Source organism: Diuraphis noxia, unplaced genomic scaffold (genome assembly GCF_037042655.1).
Source record: "Diuraphis noxia isolate RWA-SAM2 unplaced genomic scaffold, SU_Dnox_SAM2 contig0004, whole genome shotgun sequence".
Lineage (NCBI taxonomy): Eukaryota > Metazoa > Arthropoda > Insecta > Hemiptera > Aphididae > Diuraphis > Diuraphis noxia.
The window spans coordinates 39,875,225-39,903,137 of record NW_028301714.1 but is presented as its reverse complement, the minus strand read 5'-3'; the positions used below and the strand labels follow the sequence as shown (position 1 = coordinate 39,903,137).

The following is a 27,913-nucleotide window of genomic DNA, read 5'->3' as shown; positions in this document are numbered from 1 at the left end:
ATAATAATTAGATGTTAGTATAATAATAACAACCAAACACGCGGCAAAGTCCATTCGATTGTGTCTCCGCCGACTTGGTTCGCGTTTTTCGATAGATTATGATTTCTAAGAGGAAAAAACATAAAAACGTTCTAGCGCATCACGAGCACGTGTGGTGCTTATTGCTCGTCAGTGGTGGGAGTGTTTGCGACGGCGACAGCGACGAAGCCTCCGATAAGATTAAAACAAAATGCACGCGTCGGAGGCGGAGGCGACGGCAACGAGGCAAGTCGTTGTCTAACGTCTTCGTCATAGCTTGCACGACGTTCGCGAATTCCACTGTCTCATGTCGACCGACGGGCACGTGGAACAGCAACTGAAATTGCAGCACCATGGCCGGCTGGAGGAGCTGCAGCAAGAACCGCGCCGGCCTCCACCGCGATACAGTATAGACCCCGCGTGGACATACCGCGCGCTCACCTTACTTGACGTGTTCCTCCATGTGTTCGTCGTATCCACCTTTGTCATAGGGATATGGCGCGCCTCGTACCAGCTGTTCGTACTGTACCACAAAGAGATGAACCCTTGGTTGGCCACTAGTGCATCCGTTGCCGTACAATTGGTTTGTATAATATTACTGACTCGTAAAATTGTATTTTTATCGTCGAGCATTATATCAACAGTGCTGTAGTCTTGTAGAACCTAAGAGGGTCACTGCAGTGTGACATGACTTTTGCAAGTTAATAGAAAATCTCAGAGTTCTGACTGCTATACTATTTGACAGCGTTAAATATTTCCCTTTTTACAAATATATATCTAAATATTACGTACTTTAGTCGCCTAATTAACGATCTACAATAGAAACATAGTAAGTATCACCGGTTATATATATTTTGGTTTAACACCATATACATATATCATGATACCAATATTACCTATTATATTATAATAGATTTCATTTAGTTATACGCTTTTATATAAACAAAACAGTGTTTTGTTATTATTTTTACACAGGTAGTTAAATTAGTCTTGTTCACAGTTGGCTTGTTTTTATAGTAGTATTCAATGTAGCTAGTATTATGGCTAAATAGCTGATGCTTAAACATTTGAACACGGTTTCTACCTAAGAAGTACTGCTTACATATATACCTAGCACTTTCGACGGTACTTGGCTGAATCTACGTGTATTAACTCTCAAAAATATCAAAGTAATTCATATGATATATTTCACTATTGAATAAATTATACTTTTTGATTTGAAAATAAACCACCGTTCTAAATAATTACATCGGACATTTTGCTATATGGTTTAATATTTTTGATAAAAATAGTCTACTCATTAGTAAAATTATTTATTATTTACCAAATTCAACCAATAATATATTTACTTGATTACTATTTTCTATTGATTCTCGAATTAAGAAGTTTATCATACAATGTGCAGTATAATGGCTATTGGCTACATATATATTATTTAAGCTAATATATTAAAGAACCATTTATACATATGAATACATAAGTAGGTGGTAAACATTTTTGTTTTTAATGTTTTAATAATATTTTTTTTTCTAGTTGCTATCAATATTGAGTGATCCCTTAGTAAAGTATTTCAAAAGAAGAAACCATTCAAAAATTGCATTTTGGGTGATTTCTAGAATATATATATACGCAAGATTCGTGATTGGCATGATTATGTATGTATACCAGGAGTGGTTGCTTGAGGTAACATTAAATCATGTACATATAGCTGTAAAACCTAGCATTGTTCTTACAATTGCCATTGGTATATTATGCTCAGTTCGCATGTTGGCCACAATCATGGGGCCACCTACCTGTGGCCTCGAATTTGATCCCAAACCCGAAGAAATATTTCAATTTGAAAGAATGTTTTGGCCCGAGGTAAGATATCTTTATATTTAATATTTTAATTTATAATCCTAGGAGTTATTACTATTACGTAATATGTGTAATGCTATCATAACATGTTTTCTATAAGTTTTATATTAGTTTTTTTCTCTCCTCATTTAAAATAAAATTGTTAAAAAATAATAATAGTAGAATAATCCCTATAAATATTAGATTGGTTAAATAAACCGTTATTTTTCTTATCAAAAAACAAATATAAACATAATAATAATTTAAGAGTGGTATTAGTAAATATAATACCTATTTTTTTGGTGTCAAAAGTTTAGGCAACATAAAAACTTGCAGATTTGAGCAAGTCTTCATTCTACAGTGAAGGGATTTGATTAAAGAATATTATCACATTAATGATATATGACCTTTGACATTAAAAAAATATAATACTTGAATAAAACTATAAGTACCTATATTGTACCAATTTAATATATCTGTAGATATTATACCTACTATGAGTAATTTAAACATCATATTTCATATTATTTGTTTATTAATGATTATTGCATTTAAGTATATCATAATGCAATTTTAATTCTTGGGTCCACTTTATTTTTATGCATTTCTAGATAATATAACATAATTACTTTGAGAAATTATGATGTTTTATTGTATAAACAGTCATCAATTTTTATATTTATTTTATTAATTGTTAATAATTGCCTATACTAATTATAATTTTGTAATTCTGTATTGAAGTAATATGATATTAATATTATTATAGCTACTCTATTTCTTCTTTATCAGATAATTATTAAAGCAATTAAACATCAAATAAATAAATATGTTATAGTTCTTTAAATATTATGTAGGTTATGAGAAGATTAAAAAAAAAATTAGGAATACTTATTCATACCTATAACCTACGCATTATATGTATGTTCGAACAAACATTCATTTATTATTATTTATACAAATTCTCAAAATAAATTCGCTTTTATTTTGAAGAATACGTCGTGCATAATTATATAAACTTATTTAAGTAATAATTTATTTATTAACTACATTAATACCTATCACCTATGTAATCATACAAAATCTATTCACTAAATCATTTTTTTCATGATTTTTAAATTGTTTTATCAGATACGAAAAATTTGCATTACCTAAATGAATGCTTTTTGATGAAATGATCATTGAAATATAATATTGTATACATACATTTTTTCATTAAGTTATCCACATCTTCGTATAATATGTAAAATATTTGTCACATATTTTAAAACGTAATTTTTAATTTTTTATCCACTTTATAGCATAACAATTAACTATAATCTATTAGTAAATGAGTTATGGAGACGGCAGAAACGTTTTTTTTTTGAAATTCTGACTGTATATGTGTGATAGATGTAATTGTTAAAAAATGTTAATTCGAAACACACGAACTATAAAATTACGTTAAAATTCCTGTAATTTAGAGTAACAAACATCAAATTCTAATAATATTAAATTTTAAATAATAAATTGAAAAATAATATATTGTTAGTGAGACTGTACATTACATTGCACTTACATTGCACTATGAAAGTACACTAAAAAAAAGTGGGAAAAATGTAACTGTAGAATTGAGGTTTACAATTTTTCAAAAATCGTATCATGTTTATAAGATTCTGATGAAAGAATAACGTATATATTTTTTTAAATTTAAATTTAAAAAAAATGATTTTTTCAAAAATTAATTTGCATAATATACCCGTTTTCCGTTACTTTTGATCCACTATTCCTGTATACAAATGTATAACTTAATTTGCTACAAAAAAAACCCCTTCCAATGTTAAATATCTGTAATAGTTTGTACTGGAAGTTTAAAAAAAAAAAATTAAATATTGACCATTTTTTATGGTACAAATCGTATCTTTGGACAAAACAAAAGTAGACATTATTGTTTAAACTTAAAATTTCCTAATACATATGTATCCGAAAAAAATTCACAATAATAACAATAATAAAGGATTCTAAACTATTAACTATATTTTGAAACAAATAAAAAAATTGCAGTTCATCGTATGTATAGCGCTCCAATAACACTGCTTGCAGTTAACGCGCTCCCAATGCTCTGTACTTCAATCTAATTGCAGATATAACTAAAATCGTTATTTTTATTTTAAATATTCAAATACCCTTTATTAAAATTTCTCTAAGACCAAGAGACTGTCTCCCAGTATCATTCAATAATAACTTCTTTCTCATTATACCGATAGTAAAATACCTAGGACTGACATTTGACAGACATCTTACACCTATCATGAGCTCAACACCTTAAAAACATAAGAAAAACAGTCAACTCTAGACTCTATTTGCTCTACCCATTTCTAATACAACAATTAGTAATAAACTATACTCAAATACAAATCCATTATCAGATCAGTTTGGTCCTATACTCCTATGGCATTCAAATATAGGTCACTGTCCAGTGATGGCTTACACAAGGTATTAATACTGACTACTGTGAGTCTGCCTTATTTACGAGAAGCCTTTTTTAGAAACTTCAATCAACAATGTATTACAAAGTCACTCTCTGTGCCTTGCTATGTGTATAATATATTACTATATTATTTACCTTTTTGGTTATTTATATAACATTTTGATATTAATACATAAGTCATAACAAATATTTAAGCAAAATTTAGAAATTAATTACAAACATTAGGTATTATTAATTAATTGTAATATTTTTATTTGTAACATTAAAATGTATATACAATATACAAATTTAAATAATTTTCAGAAAGAATTATAAATATTTATTATTTTATTTTTATACCTATATTTATTTATTATTAACCCTTTGTCGACAGTGCTCGAATTGAGGTCTCCCTCGGATGAGGCAACTTTCATCCTTCATAGATTTCTTTGTTCCCTTCATTTATTTAAGCGAGTAACGCTAAAAATGCACCCCCTTGGAGGATGTCTACTTACAATAAAGTATTTGGATTTTGTTTTCATTCATTTTTAACAAAGTAATGGTTATTTTTTCCTGTGAAACGGTTATCGTCAGAGACAGTTGATATTACGGTACCTACTCGCAACTCACTACCTACTTACCAATAATATTATAGCTACATTCATAGTTTTTGACTCGTCAAACATATTTCATTTTCATAATTTTATCATAATAAAAATTAACTAATACTATATTTACTTAATGGATTATCGTTGGTGACGATCTACGATGTTACTATGTATACCTGTAAGTTATAAGACACTATAATAATATCATTTGGTTTTCATAATTTTATTAAACAACATATCGTGGAACCAATTTCGGATTCACGGCCAATGCACTAAATTTCTAAATAGTATAATGTTGTTGGGTTCATTTTTTAATTTATTACATGTATAGGGGGTCTCCTGTAAGTGAATTCACAATATATCTGCAATGAAATGGTGATTTCTGATTATTGAAATCAGCATCTGTCCTTAATATTTATTCAAATTCGAGCACTGTTCGTCAACCGATGGTATTTTTGAGTATCTGCTCAGCACAAAAAATGTATATTAAATTATATGGTATATTTATCTTTATTTGGATCCGTGGATACACTTTAAACAGGTTAAATCCTCATAAATATATGTACGATAATATATATTAAATTATAATACTAAGATAGTAACATAATTACCTATTTTTATTAATTAGAATAACTTATAATAAGATGTTGTAATACGCATAAATATAAATTTGATAGATCCAATTGACATAAGTTGTTAACCCTTACAAAATAATATAAAACTAAACAAATTCAAGATTACATAAGAATATGAATAAACTTCGATTAAATTATATATTTCATAAAAAGCTTCACAATTTACACAATTTAATTCAAACCTTAATTATAACGTCACATTATTAAAGTTTTTGTTTAGTACATACATTTTATATTTTATTTCAAGGTTAATTATTTAAATTATTTAAAATTGTAGAAAATAATTATTCACAATATTTTTTAGAAATACACTTTTAATTCAAAAAACGACAGAAGATATAGAAAAAAAGTGCTTCGATTGGAAATATTTTTCATATTTTAGTACTTTATATTCGTCAAAATGATCGAAATGAGACCTATCAACCAATCCTCTTGTAATAATAGTATGACGTATTCTATATTTTATACCAAAGTAATTTTAATTTTGTTTATAAGTGTAAAGGAACGTGGTTATTGTTAATTTAACTACATTAGACTTTTGTATTGGGTAGGTATGCATTTTATATGAATATGTTTAAAAGGTGTGTACAAATAAACATGAAAATTATTGCTTTTAGTAGTATTAAATAGTATGTACAAAATGTACACTATTATATTGTTATGTGTAACATAGTTATAAGGTTTTAATATAAATAGAAAATAATATATCAATTTAATAATTTATCAAAATCAGATTTCTTTTATAATTCAAAATTGTTTACATTTTTTAACTATCTATCCAATATTAATTCAATTATGATTTTAATTATTTTATTTTTTTAATAATTAATATATTAATAATAAGTCATAATAAGGCTGTTTCATACATAAAGAAAACATCGATTAAAATTTTTAAAAACAATTTAATTTAAAAAAGCGGGTAAGTCGTAGATAACGCTTTGCTGTACAGTAGATTACTGTAATGGATGGAATTAAATTTGAATGCAATGATAGGTATCATTGTATACGAAAAACGATTCTGAACGGAGATAATTTGTCAGTCTAGGATATATTATATTTAAATATTGTCATATATTCTATTTTGAAACAAATATTTTATTTTTAAATTAAGACGCATTTTGCATAAGGCATGGTTAATCAATTTTTCCAAAAACATTGCATGTAGTTATCATAATTCATAATACCTTATATTATCATAGATATACATATACCTGGTTTGAGAATAAATCGTTATCATTACGCGATTTCATAAAGTTTTAAAACTCAAACGCTCAAAACATTTTTCCTATAATGACGCTTCAAATTTTCTCTATAGCTATTTGAAACAAAACTTATGGAAAACTTAGTGTTAAATTTCCTTAGATATAAATAAAAACAATATTTTGAATTTTGAACTACAAAATAATTTGCAAATATTCATGGTTTTGACAAATTTTTGTCAATATTTCAAATGCTAATAAAAATTTAATTTGAATTTCCGGTGGACATTTTTTTTGTGATAAAGATTGACAAATTTTTAAGGAATCTTGTATTAAATTTTCAAATCTTAGATTTAAAAAGAAAATTTTTTATGAATTTCTAGCTTAAAACAATTTGCGAATTTTTGTGATTTTTACGTATTTGGTCAAAATTCAAAATTTGAATGCTTTTAAAAATAATTGTGACTATGAATTTATTTTATTTTTCAAGTGCTATTGTAACAATATGTTAAGAGCCTTGTATTAAACTTTCAAGATTTTCTAACCAAAAAATAAATTTTTATCGATATTAATTTAAAAAAAACTAATAATGATCGAAAATTGCATATACCTATGAATAGTTCAACTTAAGTCAACATTTTTGAAAATTTTACGGTGGCTAGAATATACTTATGTAAACATTCGGTGAAAATTTCATGTATCAATGGTCATTTGTTTTAAAGTTACATCAAAAATCAAAATCGATTTTGTCGAAAACTGATTGTGCGTAAAATTTCCCGTTTTTCCCTTAATTTTTTGTTTGTTTATCCCAATTATTTACAAAAATATTAAGAATACTTTTGACCACCAAAGTACCAACTAGATTCACTTTCTGATCGAATAACGTACTGCAGTCAAAAATCTAAGCACTTTTACTGCCCCAAAACGAGATGACAGACACTAAAAAAAATATATTCATGGTTTTGACGAATTTTTGTCAATATTTGAACTTCAAATGCTAATAAAAGAAAATTGTGCCTATGTATTCTTATAATTTTTTAATCACTATAAGAATAACTTATGAGAAACTTTCTATTAAAATTTCAAGTATTTTTATAGGGCCAAAAAAATTTATCGACACTTCAAAAAAAAATTTTAGTAAAATTGAAAATTTTAGTTGTCTATAAATATCTCAAAAAAAGTCTAAAGATTTTGAAAATTAAATCATGTAAAGAAAATGCCAATCTTAATAACTGGTAAAATTTTTAAGTATCTACTACATATACTTTTTAAATAATAACAAATATTTTAAATCGTTTGAGGATGAATCGTTATCGTTACGCTATTTCGTAAAAATTTAAAATTCAAACGCACTTAAAATTTTTCCTATAATGATGCTTCAAATTTTCTCTATAGCTACTTGAAGGAAAACTTATGGAAAACTTAGTGTTGTATTTTTAATTCTTAGTTATAAACACAAAAAATTTTATGATTTTTCAACTTCAAAATTACTTGCAAATATTCACGTTTTCGACAGATTTCGTAAAATTTTGAACTATAAACGCTTATAGAAAAAAATTGTGACCAACGATTTTTAATTTTTTTTTAGCTACAATTAGAACAACTCATAAGGAACCTTGTATTACATTTTCATATTTTTTTGGTTGTCCAACATTTTTTTACCGACACTTCAAAAAAAAAATTCTCAAAAAAATCGAAAATTTCAGTAGTCTATAAATAACTCAAAAAAAGTCGAAAATTTGAAAATTAAACTGTATATAGATATTTTTTTGAAAACTGTTGGAAAATTTTAACTTTTGACCTCTATAATGCACCAAGGATATTTACTTTTACATCGGAAACCACCCCCAAAGTTTGAAATTGAAGCATTATTTCGACTAGTTATGCTGTACACAGACACAAAAACAAACATAAAAAAAAAACACACACACATCATTGTAAAATCAATACATTCATCACTTCGTTCAGAATCTGAAAAACTAAAAATGCCGATTGTGTTTTTAATCTGATATTGAGTCAGTTTATCTAAAGTATACAGCTATAAGATTCAATGTAGTTCTTTTTTTAGTGTTAAAGTAGGTATAAAAGTCGTATAAAAATAATAACCATAATTATACAGGAGGTCCTGTGAGGATTTACCCATTGCAATATCTCCCGAAACAATGGTGATATCGAAATTCTGGTATTGTAATAAGACTCACAGGGATAAGAACTACAATTCTTTCATATTTTAATTTATTTTAATGTTTTGATAAAAAAGTTAAAAATATATTATTTTACTTAATTATTTCAAAAAAAATTGACCATACCAATTTTGTAGAGTTTAATTTTCTGAAAATATTGACGTTTCAAAATTTTATTTTCATTAATTTCCTGATTTTTAATTTTTTTTTTAGTTTCGAGAAAAATTGTGAATTATTTAACACCGTAATTTTATCAAACATGTGACCCGCCGCGCCACGCGCATTCCCCATACGGCCGACCGAATACTTTCCGTGTTCCTAATCCCTAGTTATAATCATATTTTATTTCTTCAAAACTAGAAAAAATATTGAAAATCAGGAAATTGATGAAAATTTTGAAACGTCAATATTTTCAGAAAATAAACTCTACACAATGGCTATCTTTAATTTTTTTTGGGAATAATTAAATAAAAAAATATATTTTTTACAAAAATATTAAAATAAATTAAAAAATGAAATAATTGTAGTTCTTATCCCTGTGAATCTTATTATAAAACCAGAATTTTAATATCTCCATTATTTCGTGAGATATCGCAATGGGTAAATCCTCGCGGGACATCCTGTATAATTATGGTTATTATTTTTATACGACTTTTATACCTACTTTAACACTAAAAAAAGAACTACATTGAATCTTATAGCTGTATACTTTAGATAAACTGACTCTATGTATGTACTGTACATGGATTATGCTGGAGCAATATATTTTTTAGATGTCATAATATGTCAATTATTAAGGAATCATATTCTATTCAGTATGCATATAAAATATGTTTTTATTGTTTAACATAAAAAAAAAAAAAAATAAATTGAGAAATCAATTATTTTCTAGGTAATATTAGAATCAGTAATAATTGAAATGGTTATCATTTATATTTTTAAGAATAATATGAGCATTTATATTTTAATTTTTTGGAGACATGTGTTATCAACTACATAGCTAGGTACTCTGCAACCAAAGTCTGCGCACTTAGGCACACGTACGGTAAATAGTAGTGTCGTAAGTATACGTTCAAATATCACAACATATGTGTATATAAACGCATTGCAACCTCAAGACATGAACTAAAATATCTAATCGTTGAATTGAAATATTAAGAAACTAAAGAAACGACAATAATGTTTATAATTAATCAACAAAAACAATAAAATATAAGTCTGTAAATGTCTAAAAATGCCTTTCCTACTTATTAAATATCTCATCGATTAAGTATTACCTATATAAACTATATCAAGTATATTGTGGTTGGTAATGATTTCAAAATGGCCTGCATATATTTTGATACCAGCAATTAAAAACCTGAAATGGCTTACTTGAGTTAGGTAGGTTATGCCTTAGACACCTATAATAGGTACCTACCGTATTTTAAATTTATCACATTTTTTCGGACACCGATACAACATTTAGGTCAACAATGTTGAATCTCCGAAAAAAATGTATACTGACTAGTACCTTCCTATACTATATCTTAGACATTAGTTTATAGTATTGATAACCTTTAATGTTTCATTGTGATACATTTATACACATCGCATGGAATAGTGTAATAATCTAAGCATCTTTTATAAATTTATTTCAGTGTTCGACTAACTAACTAATTAGAGAAAATTCGCTAAGGCTAAATATATAATTTATAGATAATATTACCTATTGAATAATTACTATCGAGCTATAACAATATCGTCAATATCACTATCAGTCAATATTTTATTTCCTCCTTTTAGATTATTTAGTGAATGCAAAAATGATCCTACGCCATATTTAAGCATTTTGTACTAAGAAATAATTTAATATGTAATAATTATGTAGATATATCCCGATATAGGTACAATGATAATAATAACTGTGTATTAGTGGTTTCATTATCCAATTATTTTACTACTTATTATTAACTTATCAAATGAATAAAGTTATAAGAAATAATGATTTAATTCTATTATGTTCTCAGTTTCATCTATTATTTATTTTGTAATGATTTTAATTCAGAGAATCTAATTTCACAACATTTGTTTATGTTGTTAATCGATAAGCATATATCTAATACATGTTTTAAGTATCCATCGTCTTGAATGAAATAAATACACGGAAGTATCTGTTAAGCAAAAAAATGCTAATCATTGTATATACCGAAAAATATACTTTTAACGCCGTGTATATTTAGTGCATATACAGTTATAAATTATTTACATTTAATCTCATAAAAAATAGCGCGTTACCTGAATGAAGTGCTCCCACAGTGTTCCTGTTACTTTTAGAAGCACTTCTGAAGTAATTTTCGGAAATTATCCATTGCTGTTTCATCTCATTGTGTTTTATTTCATTTATATTTTAAAAAAGTAAGGCCCTGAGATCTTTCTGGCTGCCTGACTGGTGACTCTTTAATCCCGGGGCTTTTTCTCATGTATTTCTTTAACAGCGAAGAATATAGATTATGAAGTTTTTTTTTTTTAATATGCATATAACAACATCAATATGGTTTGTCTTTTTGCAGCATACACGTTATGATAGTTTGAAAATACAAGTTGTACTGTTATTACTATCAGTCTCAATACTTTTTAATTAGACCTAGTATTACAATAGCAATTTTTTTGCAATATGGATACCTATTTAAAATAAATTACTTTAAATTTTAAGTTAAAACCTTAGTTCATATTATATCATATTAGAATTTCAATAATAATATTTAAAAATTATTTGTATACATTGATATAGCTACTTTAAAAAGCAATACATATCATACATAGGTTTATACAATACACACATTAGGTACACGCTCAGATCGTGAAAACACTTCAGAATATTAAAAAAATATAAATATATGTCATTAAAAGTTATCCATGTTGCGTAAATAATATTATGTTACTAAGTAAACAAAATTAATACATGTTTCATGATGAGGACAAAGATTATCATTCATATCGTGAAAATGGATTATTTACGGTATGAAAAAACGATATCTTAAATGGATGCAAATATTATATGTGTAATACATATGTATGTGTTATATATAACACTATTTTTATTTTTATAAAATAATTTTAATTTAAAAAATAATATAAATAAGTTGCTATCTACCTATATGTTTGGTCTAAAAGTTTCAATTTGAATTTAGTAATTTCATTACCACTATTTTTATGTTTCGCTATTTTTTTAAGCTAGGAAAATGTCGATCCTTCTAAAAATTATTGTTTTTATAATTTCCTTTATAATATATTAACACGTGATTCATAAGATGAAATACGTTAAAAATTGAAGTACAAGTACCTAGTTATCACGCATTATCACAGAATTATTATAAAATTGACAGATCTTTACCTCTTAATGACTCGACTGAAATAATTCTAAATCACCTATGACAGCAGGATGACACGAACCATAAGAAACAACGGATACACGTGTTATACCTACAGAGACAATAATAATAATCATAATTGTCCCTATGGATGAATAATGGATATATATGGTACATACATAATTAACCGAACGTCGGCGACGTCAACACAACATAAATGATGTCCCAGACAAAAGCATTTTGCACTTGTCGTCAGTGGGGAGGGCAGTACAATGGGCCACCGTCTAATGTTATGAGTGTATTTTTATTTTTTTTTTATTTTTTTATCGGTCGATAGATATAAAGCCGCAAGTAGTAAAATTGTTCCATCCGCCCGCGGCAGTAGTATTGTAGTGTACAATCATGTCAGCGTCAGTTAACAGCGCGCGCGCGCCGCTTTGTGTCCTCTGACCGTCTCTTCAATCGCCACCACGTGTTGCAGCGATCACGGCGACATCGTATCATCCTTTCACGGCATACTCTACGACGATGACTGTATGGCCGACGACGACTAACCGGCCGATCGGCTGCTGCTTCTATCTGACCTGCTAAACCGACAGCGGTAAAAATTTACCGAATTACTCAGCGTTGTTGTTCTGCCATCACCCGTCCTGAGATCCAAGTGACATCGTAACATCTTAAACACCGGCCGCGATGACGTCTTTGCGACGTGAGCTCGGTGACGGGCCTGCCACGCTGGTGGCTGCTGATGCCGCATTGTCCACGGCAGTGATAACTCCCGTAGTGGTCTCTTACTGGAGGATAACTTGGAAGCTGATGGATATATATTTACTACCCGGACACCAGTTGTGGAGTTCCATCGCGTCGGCGACCATCGGGTTCATTGGCTTGTTTATATTTACGTTCTTCCAGCACCGGTTCATGAACTATCTGAAGCCCAGGAAGCACACGGTTATGTATTATGTTATGTCCAGAAGTTACACGGCTGCGTTTGCATACTCTTGCATTAACTCATGGCGTGGAATCTGGAACATTATGGATGAGATGACGGGCACCCAACCGCCAGTGGTTGCCACATCCGTTGCCATCAGCATATGCAGCATGGCCTTCATGAAGACCCTGCGTAACATCATTGCTCCCCCAATAGCTATACTGACCGACGACTACGATGGATATTTTGAGGTGCCAACGCTGTTTCGCATTGGAGTTCGAGTGAGACTTGCCTCATAATAATCTGCACATCATCACCTAGTCACGTTATGTAATGACGAGAGTAATGCCGTGGTATTAGCCCTACTCGTGTTTTTTATACATGATCGAGAATAATAATTGTTGCAGTAGTTTTGAAGTAAAACAATTGAGCCACCCTAAAAAGCACCTAAAAAGTTTCAGATCATGCGAGGTATCGTAAAACCGAGGCCATAAAAGTTCAATGAAATCTAATAAACGAGTTTTTAAGTTTAAAATCAAAATAACGGGTTATAGTTTAATTACTTTTTAAGTGTATAAATAATAACTCAAACTGTTTCTTCGTTCGTATATTTTTCAACACCAATACTTTAATACAGCAAATTAATTTCAGATATTCAAATATTTTGGAGATTGAATTTAGGAATGAATGCTCTAAATATTTAAACAGTATCTGTGATTAAGCGAGATATGAACATTTTTTATTTTTTATATTAATTTCACTTACTTATATTTGTTTGAAAATTAAAATATAAAATAAAATCCAACGCTTAAGCACAGATAATGTTCTTACCAAAAAATGTAATAAAAAGTCAGTTCACTCTAATTTAAAAACTAACAGCATACTATTGTAATTATAGTGTAATTAGTAAACGAAAATTTGGCTTGTTGTAAGATTGTAAGACGGGGACAATAATCACATAGATCACATATGATCTTGAATTCTTCAATCATCTTAAATATTGATAAAACATTTTTCACTCGGTCAAAAAGTTTTAAAATGTAATATTAGTTTTTCTGTAACCTTACATTAAACAAAAAAAGTTGACGAAAAATTCACATTAATTTCTGAGGATCATTTAAAGTTTAAATGTTGAATGTTTGCGTGTAAAAAACGTAAAATAATGATTTAGGTATTTATTTTGTTTTGATTAAAAAACGAATAACCGTAAACACTAAGAATTTTTACTAAATTTTGATATTAGTATATATTCTGTAATATTTTGTATTACAAATGCGAGTATTTAGACTCGTTTTTTTAAATTTAAATTTTATTTTCGGAATATGTTGATAAAATTTTTTGATGGGTTAAAATAATTGAAAAATTAATACAAGGTCTCATAAGTTTATTAATTTATAATTATTAAAGATATATGAGCACAATATTTTTTTATCAGTATTTTAAGTTCAAATGTTGACAAAAAATCATCAAACTTTCGACAATTTGAAATTCATTTTGTAGTTGAAAATATATGAAAAGTAAATTTGTATAATTGACATATTACCTATACAAAAATTTAAATTATAAAAAAATGTTTTGCATAAGTAGTTTATAGTGTAACCAAATAATATAAGAAATATATGGACACGATTATTTTTTATATGCATTATAAATCAAAATTTAAACTCTAGAATAACAATTTAAGTTATTTTGTTGTAATTTAAATATTATATTCATATGTAGGTACTTGAAACTTTTAAAATAAATAATTATGTTAAAATATTATTTTATTTTATACACACAATGACATATTTAAATGCAATGGTCTCGTCAAAAAATTATTTAACCTTTTTTTTAATCTTTATTACTAAAAGTTAAATAAACTACTCTAACAGCGATAATATCATAAAGTATACTTAACCATAAAGGCTGACAAACCGACTTCGTTCAAAATCGTTTTTCGTATGCAACGATTAACCATTGCATATTAAATTAGCCACCTTTTTGATTTTCGATTTTCGATTTACTATAGTATATATCTTATTTTTCTTAAAGTATTTAATTTCTTACTTTACCAAGCCACATAAACAATTTAATACGCATTATAAGTAAAATGCAGTTTGAATACATTGGGCATTTATTATTTAACGCAATGCTATCATTATATTATATTTGTGTTTGAAAAGTACAAATAATATTTATAAATACTTATTGGCTATTACACAATACATATAACATTCTTAATAGTTATTTTTTCTTAAATTATACCATTTCTAGATTAAAATTTTTTTATTAGTATTTAAAACTACTAATGACTACTGTCTTATTTATAAAACAAGCATTAACTTGTAACTTTAACATAGAATAATTAGATGTGTATGATAAAATAAAATAACTTACCTAAGGGCTATAACTAATAAATAATAATATACACGATAATATTTATATATTATTAATTTAAAAATATATACCATTTAACGATTAAACTATGTGTAAAAAAATAATTGCTGCAAAGTATTTAAAGGTCGTTGGGTTCGTAATATGGCATTCATAAGAGTGTATGAATCCCTCATTCTATTAAAAGTCTTTATTGTATGTTAGTTAGGTAGGTATATGTATTAGAATATAGATCCCATCATTTATCATCCGTTTGCGGAAAGCGAAATTATTTATCTTGATCCAGTTCAAAACCGATTCCATAGTGTCATTGTCATTTTAGAAAATACTAATGGTCTTATTATACTAATTTAAACACGGTTAACCGTCGTAGATTATTAAGGCCAACTGAATTAAAATTTGTGTTTTTTTTTTATAAATGTTCCGACTTGAATATTTAACACTTCTATTGCTAAATATATGAATTTTCAAGTACAGTCTTTGCCGTCTCAGTAATAGGGCTACGTGATAATTCGACACGTATTCCAATCATAATTTATTTTTCACGATAATGTCCAATTATATATAAAATCTACCAATTAAATCAACAATCACGACAAACCGATTACATATTTTTTTTTAAGAAAGTTTCAGAAGTAGGTACAGGAAGTATACAGACAAAAATAAAAAATGAATTATAATTTTTAATTTTAACAATTTCTGTAAAGTATGTAATTAATAAAAAAAGTAGTAAAAATATAAAAATATGTATATAAAATATAGATATAATTTTATTTTTTATTTATAATTAATTACAAGAGCGTAACTACACTTCGGTCCCACAGGTTTATTCGAGTTGAACTACCCCAACCACTAGTGTAGACTGTGTAGTTAGTTATAACTTATAAGTTTATAAATATCTTTATAGTTAATAGGTAACTTCCAAATCACTTTATATTTTTGATTGATACGAATATTGATTTCTTTAGGAAGTATTTAAAATTATTTCTATAAATTACTAAAGGAAAATAGTGTTTGTTGTTTATACGAAATAAAATAAAATATCTTTTAAATAATTTAAAGTACTGCTTTATAATTTACTATATAACTTATTATTTTTAATTACAAGGAAGAACAAATGGTAATATATATAATAAAACTTTAAATAGAATATTGTATTAGTTTCTGACTAGTCATAATTCTAAAAGATCTGATTAAAGCCGTTTTTACTATCTATCGATTTCATTTAAACTAAAATCTTCTAAGACCTCTAATTCTATAGAAAAGTCGAATATTTGTTTATTGATAACTCATTTATATTTATGAGCGAATTAATTAATTTTATAATGTATGCTTATTTTGTATAACAGGATGGTACTGGATCATGGCTGTATGTATTGGATAGCTTTTTCAGCGTTTGTATTATCGGATCATTGGTAGTTATCATTTGGCGAGGTGTTTGGAGTCTAATGGACGATTATTTATACCCGGATGATGGTAACACATCTGCAATCCTATCATTGGTAAGTATACATTTTTAATATTTATTTTATAGACGGATGAAGTTATAAAATTATTTCAATGAAATCGTGTTAAATTAATAAAGTTTTGTCATAAAAAGTATCAATATTATTATTTCAGACTTTCAAAGTTCAGCTACTAGGAACTTATAATTTATTTTTTAATATCTTCATCTAAACTGATTTTAAACTATGAAACATTAAAAACGATCGTTTCCTGCAATTGAAAAAAAGATATGTATTGATTAAATTGTTTATTCCGTTTATGGATAAGTTTTTTATCAGCTGAACTATATATCTGCATGGATTAATATTTTTTTTCATCAAAAACAATAGAAACCATGTAAATTGTAATAAACGATATAAACCAGTATGAGATAGTAACAGAACGAAGATTTATATCTACGATGATACCCGATTGAAAACGGTATATTTTTTTTTTAACGATCTCCAATTGAGCACAGAACTAATATTTTTTTTGTGGCTTGGTGAGGCGCGGTCGTACGCTCAATCTGCGGAAACGCACTGAGCGTACGTACCAGCCGCAGTTGCTAGCTCCCGGATGGATGACCACCCGGGATTTTTAGCAACATATCCTTGCCACACATACACAAACACGTGTTACAACCCTACCCACTTAAAAACCTACAAACAAACATACAAAAATAACCCCTACCGTACCACCCCACAACCAATGGCCTATGTTGCCGCGGGATCTCCTTACAAAAAAAAAAAATAAACAAATATTATTTTAAGCAACATTGCTAATTTTTGGTAGTACTTCTACAACATAGCCTAGCCATGTATGCTTCATATGAAATACTTTTATATTTCGAGTATTAACGCATATAATATCATACGTCTCCGCCGTTTATTATATTTTTATTTATTATCTATAAGATATGCGCATATACCTACCTAATTCTATTATTTTGATTTTTGAGATGAACTAGAATGTTATTACGTCAAATCGAATTTATTTTATTGTTATTCAACAGAGCAATTCATAACTATTTGTATTTATTCCGTAATTATCGTGTATGGTGTATCTATAGGTGGGTTACATACATTGTAATTGTTAAGCAATGCATAGAAACGTCGACGATATATTGAAATGTTCGAAATTTTATTTTTTTCTTCAATATTTATTTAAACTTATAATAATTTATTTCGATGAATAAAAACTAAAAAATTACAACCACGTTACGCGTATCAGTGTCACATTTTAGTATATCTTTGGATTCATGTTGTTATTGATTGCAACCGTCTTAATTATTGGTTAATGAAAAAATTAAACTGTGATCAATCGGATTTCAGCCTGTTATATAGCTAACTATAGGACAAATGTATTGCATATAATGCTAATTTAGATGAAGTTAAACGGTTAAACCTACTTATATGTTAAATATTTGTTTCAAATAACTGAAAGTATAATATGAAGAACAAGATCGCAAAGAACTTAAATTGTTAAATGCCTGTTGAAAACAATAACTGCTTAATGAAAAAACTACAATAATTTATTTTAACGTTTGTTAATTGGTATTTTCCGTATTTTGATTGACCGTAATCGGAGTTTGTAATTTATTAAATGTTTTCAAGCCACACACGCTAATCTTTCATCTTAACTTTGCTATATTACAACCATAGATGGTTTAAAAATAAAGAGAATCATATTATGTAGTGTTGTATAGTTGTGTAGTGTAAAACCATTCAAAATTATATTATATAATAGTACCTTAGTACCTATATAACAACCATTGCTCTATCAAACGAATTATATGTATAAACTGTATAGAAAATATATATTTAACTCAAATATAACTACGTATAATGCTATAATGTCACTTGTTGGGATATTTGTATACACCAACAATAGTAACTGAAGAGATTAAATCAAAATTATAAAATGTATGATGTATTAATTAAATAGGTTATAGGTACATTAAGTAATTAAATAATTCGAAACTTAAAATAATTAAAAATGTTTGAGAAAATATTACATCATGATTTGTTATCTTTGACCTTTGTATACCGTTACTTGTGTGACAGTGGTATGTCAGAAAAACATTAAGGAAGTTTAATTAAAAAACGCTGATATTAGAGCTATATACTACATAATAATATTATAATAACTATTATACAAATATGAAATAAAACAACATTAATTAAATTTACTGTCCTTAAAAATAATTTATAAGATATTCAAATACCTGTCAAACATTCTCTTTTTTTATATAGAATTAAATTTTAATATTCAATAGTAATTTTTTTTTCACAATTTAATACCTATCTATTTAAAAAATAATAGTCAACGTTTACAATGCATTATGAATGCAGAACAAGTAGAACAATATTACAAGTTCGCTGAATTTAAAAATTCTCTTATTGTAAAATCTTTCACATGAATTATTATTTATTATATTTTATTTTATTTTTTATCAATACATTGATAAGAATACTACTATATCTCATTTTAAACAGTTTATTTTGATTGTCATGCAACATGTTTTGGGATGCAAGGTCGGCGAATTATTAGGCGGTTATTAGGTTTACATTATGTATAAAAACGTATATATTATTAAATCCTTTAAAATACTTGTATACCAAATTAATACAGAAAAAAAAATACTTATTTTATTTTTATTAATCTAGAAGGAACTTATTATAAGTGTCAGTGATTTATGAGTGATAACTGATAAGGGTAATACATTTTAGATTCTGGGCAGAGCGATAATTGTGTTGACTTTACAATGATGTGTGCGGATTTTAAATTTATTCGTGTTTGTTTTTTCAATGTTTTATTCAATCTGTTTCAAAAAAAAAACAATAAGAATAACAGAGATAATAGATAGTAATAAAAATAAAAATTAAACAAATAGATTTAATAGGGGGCAGAAGGCTCCAAGTAGAGGAACTACAATCAAAAAAAAAAAAAAAAAATCATGAATATTAAGATTGAATTACATAGTCAGTAGGTTTCTACATCACTTGCGTTATTATTTGTGTCTGTGTAACGATAAGTAAATACTTCGGTATTCAACTTCAGTATCTTTTGCGGTGGGGAAGTAAATCTAATAGGTGCATTTGGAAAGGTTTAAATATGAAATTCCCAGTAGTTTTCAGAAAAATAACCAGTAGATATATAAAATGTATAAAAGCATTTTCTACACGCCATAACATTTTAAAAATATTTTGACTATGTTGAACTATTTATAGGCTTATGAAATGTTCGATTATAATTAGATTTATTTTTTGTAAATTAAAGACGATAAAATATTTTCACTCAGTCAATAAACTTGAAAATGTAATACAAGGGAATTTTGAAAAAATACTTAAACATCACACTATTTGCAAATTATTTTGAGTTAGAAATTCATAAAAAATTATCTCTTTAAACCTAAGATTTAAAATTAAATAAATTAAAAATGAAGTAAATACTAATAGAAAAATAATTAGAGGTCATAAAGAATTATGCATATACAAATTATACAATGATATATTATAAGGTATTCTATCTATATAATATATTTAATCAATCAATGACATATCTTATTTCTTTTAATTTTAATCTGAAGAAAAATTTAATTTCATTCATAGTACCTGGCTATAACTAACTATAAATGATTATTTATATGCACAAATTAATTATTTTGTAAAATTTTAATTATCCTTTGAATTCAGTATATAGGTATTTTAAGCTTTAATTAATATTAAAATAATGAACTAGAAAAACTGTTAAAATAAACACATATATTTATTTGCAGTATTGAAATATTTTAATAATTGTATAATACCGGTGTATTTTTCGGTGAACTAGAATGTCAACGAAGTGGGTACTTCAATTTGATGATAAATTATTAAAAATGAAAAAGTATGTTAATAGTAATTAGTAACGGAGATCGACTAATTAATTTAATAAACGATTACCAAAAAAAATGCATGTTTGGTACAAACTCCAGTACTAAAAACACAACCAGAAACCACTATAGTTGATTGTAGCAATATTTTACTGATTATAATTAGGCACGGATTTATAAATCTGAAATTGAAGTCGAGAAATGGTGTGCTAAATTTTTTTTTTTTTTCAGAAAAAATACTATTATAATAAATTGTAGTAGGTACTTACAAAAACATAATAAATTATAGATAACATTTTAGATACGTAAAATTTAATAACAATATTATTTTTATTTTATATCAATGTTTTTTAAGACGTATCTATGAACTATTTACTATACAACTAATTACATAATATATTATTACATTTCCAAAGGGGAAAAAGCCTTTTAGTCTTTCCACCATTGAAATCACGCCTGGGTATATAGATATTATGTTAATTTAAAATACTCCTAAAGTAGGTACTATATTATACTATTATACTACTTTATCTACTTACGTGAAATCCTTTTAATTACTCTCAGGCTTATCTTTGATTAAAATATTTATAAATTACAAGATTATTAAATTGTTAATAATTTTTTTCATGTTATATGGTACAATTATAATTGTAAACCATTCATTGGATATGATTATACATATGATTGTAATTTTACTAATTGTATTATTTATATTTGTAGGTTTTAGGGTATAGTGTTGTACTACTTGCGTTTGCATTACAACCGGCTGTAAAAAAATTGGTTAACAAAGTTAACGGTTTGAAACGAATATTGTACGTGGATGTATACCTACTATTCTCATTTTTTGGTGCTGTAAACGTGTGGAGAGGAGTATGGACTATGCTGGACATTCACTTCATACCAGGTTAGATATTGAATAAACATAATATAAACATAGTAGGTATATATAATTTATAAAAATATATACAATTAATACTTGAGGATTTATATAAATTTAAAATGAAAGTACAGGAAGTTGTGAATATTTTTAAAAGAGCCAAAAATCTCTTTAAATAAGAAAACACTTATTTACGAATAAATATTACGTCTAGCGATGACATATAGAATATTCAACTTTGGGGAATCTCAAATAATTCAAATCTAACTAAACTCCAAGCGTCCCAATCAAAATACTCAACGTGTCCATTCTAATGCCCCCTGGTACATCAGAAATAGCTCTTTACATACTTATTATCACATTATGACTTTAACATACCAACAATTTCAACAAGTGCTTCCTATCACTACAACAAAAATTTCAAAATAACTTCTTGAATGACTAACCCCCCCTCATATTCAAACTCTCTGCTCGCACATTACCTGACTCTATCCTCCATCTCAAACGTAAGTGATCACGTGATCAATTAAATAATCCATAGTATATGTATATTATAAAACATTATATACTATATACCTAACATAACTTATTACCCTAAATTCTAAATTGGAAATTGTGTCGATGGACGTTCTCTTCAACCACGTTGTCATGTCTAGAACCTATTCTATACTAATCTATTTACCCATTGTATTATCTTGTATATAGATTAAATATATAATAATAATAATAAATCAAATATTTTTTTTAATAATAGTACCTACATCATGAATATAAAATATGGTAAAACATTATACCATTTATCTAAAAAGTTTAAAAGATAAGTAAAATAGAAATTTGTTTTACTTACTAGAGATAAATTAATACTATTTTTACGTATAATTTAATTAATAACTTTTTTTGTCGATTTTTTTATCTATATATAAAAAATAGATTTATATTTCATAAAAACTAGAGAATTCGTTTTGCTGTATAATAGGTTTGACTGTGCCTTATCATTGAATAGGTCAATGTAATGGATATTATATTATTATTATTTATTTAATAAAACATTATAATAATATCATCATTTATAGTATTGCTACCTTTTAACTTACAAGGCAATAATGACATAAGTACTTATTATTGGCGTGAATAAGTTAATATTATAATTAGCTTCACATTTGTGAAAATATTTTAAAAGGTTCATGAAACATAGAAAATATTGATGCACTACGTAATAATTGTTATTATTTGTCACCAAGACTTGAAATTCAAGTCAATAAAAAAAATCTTTATTATTGATACTTTTTAATTAGTGTAAACACAATTCATGAGGAACCTTATTGATTAAAAATCTGCATAATATATAAAAAAAATACCTAGTACAATAATATAATAGTACATATCTAAAAAAAAAACCAAAATATTTTAAAAATTATATCATGTCCAGGATATTGTGGTATTATTTGTTATTACATATTTTAGAACCTAGAGTTATACATTATTTAATTACAGTAAAAAAATGCATTTTTGTCAAAAACTTGTTTTATTACTTACGGTTATATTCCTATTTTGTGTGATTGGGTTGGCTTATTGTCACTTAATATTGATAAATTGAATGCATGTCTTCCCACTATTTTATAGACTTCGTTTACAAAATGAATGTTGTGTTATTTGCCATGTATAGATACTACTCAAAAGCTAGGAATATAATCTTGTTAACAGCTTAATTATATTTTATATTAGTTGATGTTAAACATAATAAACATGTACAAAATAATCAATATGGGTGCACTTGTATTAGAATTCAATAAAATCTAACAAATTGTTTGATCATTGACGGAAGTGATGGGTTGAATATACTTTTTTATAAGCTAATTTAAAGGTTGTGACGCTAACTTTATTCCAGTGGCGCACACTGAGATTTTTACGCAAAACAGACGTTAAAGTGAAGAGCCATTAAGGAATAATTCCTAATTATTAGGATTAGTGATGTGGTAAGTGTCTCATGAAAAATGTCATTATATGGCATTTTAATATTTTAAAGATTAGTAATAACTAATAAGTCCAACACATAGGGCCATGTTTATGATGGAATTAATATGTCTGCAAATGAATACATAGTCATTCGGGAAGTTGATTTTCATGTAGAATTTAATACTATCGAAAAATAAATTAACTTTATTTGTAATAGGAAAGATAACTATTGAGTGAACATGGAAACTTGATGGAAATAGAAATTAGATGCCTTTTAGGAAAACACCAGAAGGTAATGTAAATAGATTTTAAATAGCTCCATGAACTGTTACGAATTATATTCGAAATATGAGGTACGTTAGGTTAAAATCAACTATATCAAAAGCTTGAAACACCTATAATCAGTCAACATGGCAGCCGTCTTGTAAGCTTTTCAAAATGTACGTCGTAAAAACGCTAGTAGTATTAAGGTTTTAGTTTTAATACTAGAACCTTATTAATTATAAAGACAAGACTCGTAGATTTTTCATCATTGATTTTACAAAAAGTTATTTGGCGTAATGTTGAAATAGTTTTTTATTAGTATGATTTATTATTTAATTAAAATTTAACACATTCGCATTACAGTTACTTATTCAATGACAAAGGACACTCGAAATCTACGTAGATTTAGTATTTGTAGGACCTACTTATAGTATATGTCAATTGTCAGTATGAATGCTTTCGATTATTTTAGAATTACAAGATTAAAAGGACTATATTAATATGCTACACCTGTATCTATTGTCTTTAGCTTACAAACACGAAACATATTTTCATCAAAAATTATTTATTTTGAATTAGTTTTTATCATACATATCTGTGGTTTTTTATTACTATTGGGAATTGAGCTAAATATCAAATTTAAAGTGAAACACATTATCTGTGTTCTATAGTCAAATTTTTTATGCTTTAGTTTAAAAAAAAAAGTACTAGACGTTTTAAGTTGTAATATTTTAAATATTTATAACTATTTTAATTATATAAATTATAAGTTATGATCACGATATAAAGAAGATATCTTCTCTACATCGTGGTTATAATTATCATGTAATTATAAAATTAAAAAATCTAGCTGATAACATTAAATTTATTGATGAGTAAATTATCTGGAATATTAAATCTAAAAAAATAAATGATCTCTCATCAGTGATTGGATTATAAACCAATAACTTCTAAATAAAATATATTTTTTTTAAATGTATTTGTTTTATTCTATAAAAACATATAATTAACTTTTCAGATGCGCCTATTACCAGTTATTGGGTATCTCATATTGCATGTTTTGGCTTCCTAGTATTATTAAACTCTTCCAACTCCATATTAGTCCGTGGTGTTTACATAGACGCTGAAGAAGACGGTACACAATGTGTTGATTTTCCGTGTTATTATGTACGGCTCTTAGTTCAGGTAAGAAACAAACTAATACCTAGTATTCATTCATTTATTACATTATAATGTGCTTAAGTGTTTTTTATTTTTTATTTTTACTTATAACAAATTAATATTGGCTTCAAATGTATACAACAAAGTCTAGTTGATAATAATGCATTATTGATAATCCTAAGTCCCGAGCAATGCAATATAAATTACCACTATATAAACACATTCATAATATCTACCTAGAGCACTTAATACTATTAGTAAATTAGATATTCATATCACACATTTATTATAATCATAAAAATGTATAGAGGATATTGTAAACTTAACCAGGGAAAAAAATTCCCAGATTTCTTTGTACAAAAATTAACTATTACCTGATTATAATTATTAATTTATACATATAAAGAACAATTTAGCGTAATCGAAGGATACCACGAATGGTCAATCTATTATTTCTCAAAAATTATTTTATTTTAATTTTCATATTATAAAAATTACAATCGATTTTTTTCACTGCCCTAAAATTTCGGGGCGGCTCAATAATAAAAAGGTAATCACAGGCCCAGTTTACATCTGTCTATAAAACACAGTTTCTCAAATTTTATTTTATTTTTAATCTTTAAAAAGACAATGGGCCCCTTGCACTCGTCGAAATGCTGTTCGTGGGGAACCCATAATTTTGATAAAATTTATGCCAAGGATGATTTGTATAAAAAGTTAATTAAAGAACAACCAGATATTGTCTTTTTAAATTAATTAATTATACAATTATAATAGGTACTAAAGGTACCCACTTACTTTATAGATCTATCTTACATTACTAAAAGTTAATTTTTATATAAACGTGTATACAATCAGTTAAATAATACAATATCATGCCAAAAACTTAACATTATTAATTATATTTACTCTAATGCCTTAATTAATTATATTGGCCCTCTATTATAGAAGAGAAAACGGAAAAAACAAATACGCAACAACGAAGAAAGTAAAGAAATGACGCAAATTAAAATTGGCAAGGAAGAAAAATCAGAGGATTTAAATGAGAAAATATTACTGACTAGTGAAAATGGTGACATAACTATGTTAAATGGAGTAGAAGAAACACCTAACAACAGTAGTAAAATCGTTTGACATTACAATAACCAACATTAAGGTTTGTACTTTTGGATCTTAGAAGGTATCGTTTTCAAAACACACCAAATCCATTGTGTTCGTTCAAATTAAAATATTTTTTTTTGTATTGAAACAATAATTATTATTTATAATCATGTAAATACATTTATCTCGTTTCATTTGTATTGTTTTTTTTTTTAGTTGTGAAATGTCATAGATTATTTAGTTTTCGTGTAAACCAATGTGTTAATATTACACACAGACATTAAATTATACGTTTTGTAAATAGTACAATACTAGTATATTACATTATATTCGTAGTTGATAATTCAATAAAATGTATTGAATTTACAGATGCTATTAGTTTGTTAAATGTGTACCCTTATTATTTTTTTTATGATTTCAAATGTTATGAGGAAAGTATATTATATTTTACTTTTGTTTCAATATTACAAAAATATTAATTATCTAGTAAATTAACTAATTGATTAGAAGATATAACTATTTGAAGTCTATTGTATTTAATTATACTATATTATACAAAAATGCGTAATTATCTACGCAAATGTCTTGATATTATTTTATTTTTATGTTAGTTATTACTTATTCATTTTATATAGAATCTAATATACAATTAAAAAAATAAAATTTAATTTTAATTATATGCGTTTATATATTCATACTAAATTTTTAATTTGTATTTAGTCTTTATTCTATGATTAGTCTGAAGAGTTAATGAATTAAAAGAAGGAAATAAATAATGAAAAAGATAAATGTATAACTGTTTGTTATATGTAGGTAAAATATTTTGGGTATTGAAGGGAAGGGCGATGCTCGTTTCCACCAAAAGTGTACCATTCCCTTTTCCACTAATACCCGTTTCCGCCAAAAGTGTATCTTTCCCTTTTCCACCAAACAAAATTATTTACCCCGATTTTACAAAAACAATTGTATACTACTATATTCTATGATTGAAAAAAAATATCAACAAATTATGTATATAAGTACATAGAAATATACATATAGATATAATATATACATATAGATACAATATATTATACATAACTAAATACACTAATATATAATTTTTTAAATCCAGATTTAGTATTTTAAATAAACTTATTACTGTATTAAAGATTTTAATATAAGCGTAGTATACAAATTATTTTGGTAGATTAACCATGGTTTAATATTAAAGGTAGATATCATTTGGTGGTAACGGATATTGGTGGAAAAGGGAAAGATACACCTTTGGTGGAATCGGGTATTGGTGGAAAAGAGAAGGTCTTCTTTTGATAGAAACGTGTTACGCCCGAAGGGAATATCAGTAATGGAATTATAAGAAGGGACAAAAGGTACGTGTTGAATAGGGAATGATTAAGGTTAGAATGTTTATATGTCATCAAAAACTCTAAAACTGTATGCAAATATTGAAATATGTCTTAACAATAGTGTAACAATTAAACACCATACCTATATTAATCAATATAAAATGTATTGAAAATTGTTTTATTTTTTATTGCTTAAAAAATATATTATACTTTAGGTAAATCGAATTAATGTTATTTGAAATCTGAAATATAAGAAAATTATCTACA

The 27,913-nt window shown here is 26.5% G+C and overlaps 1 protein-coding gene across 2 annotated transcripts; it reads left to right on the top strand.

The window, feature by feature from the left end:
• Window positions 1–27: 27 nt before the first annotated feature.
• On the top strand, window positions 28–27,871 carry fusl (transmembrane protein fuseless). 2 transcript variants are annotated; one of them, XM_015519006.2, is made up of 6 exons: window positions 28–601; window positions 1,552–1,878; window positions 16,935–17,087; window positions 21,662–21,845; window positions 25,057–25,223; window positions 26,148–27,871. In XM_015519006.2, exons 1-6 carry the CDS (start codon window positions 326–328, stop codon window positions 26,331–26,333), a joined length of 1,293 nt encoding a protein of 430 aa, XP_015374492.1. In that variant the 5' UTR covers window positions 28–325; the 3' UTR covers window positions 26,334–27,871. The 2 variants fall into 2 exon arrangements, with proteins under 2 accessions (XP_015374492.1, XP_015374493.1); XM_015519007.2 differs by lacking the exons at window positions 28–601; window positions 1,552–1,878 and adding an exon at window positions 12,671–13,490.
• Window positions 27,872–27,913: the final 42 nt, after the last annotated feature.

Coding starts and splice junctions, on each gene's coding strand:
- fusl (XM_015519006.2), top strand. CDS start 326: ATGTCGACCGACGGGCACGTGGAACAGCAACTGAAATTGCAGCACCAT. Junction 602..1,551: donor CATCCGTTGCCGTACAATTG/GTTTGTATAATA, acceptor TTTTTTTTCTAG/TTGCTATCAATATTGAGTGA. Junction 21,846..25,056: donor GGACATTCACTTCATACCAG/GTTAGATATTGA, acceptor TTAACTTTTCAG/ATGCGCCTATTACCAGTTAT.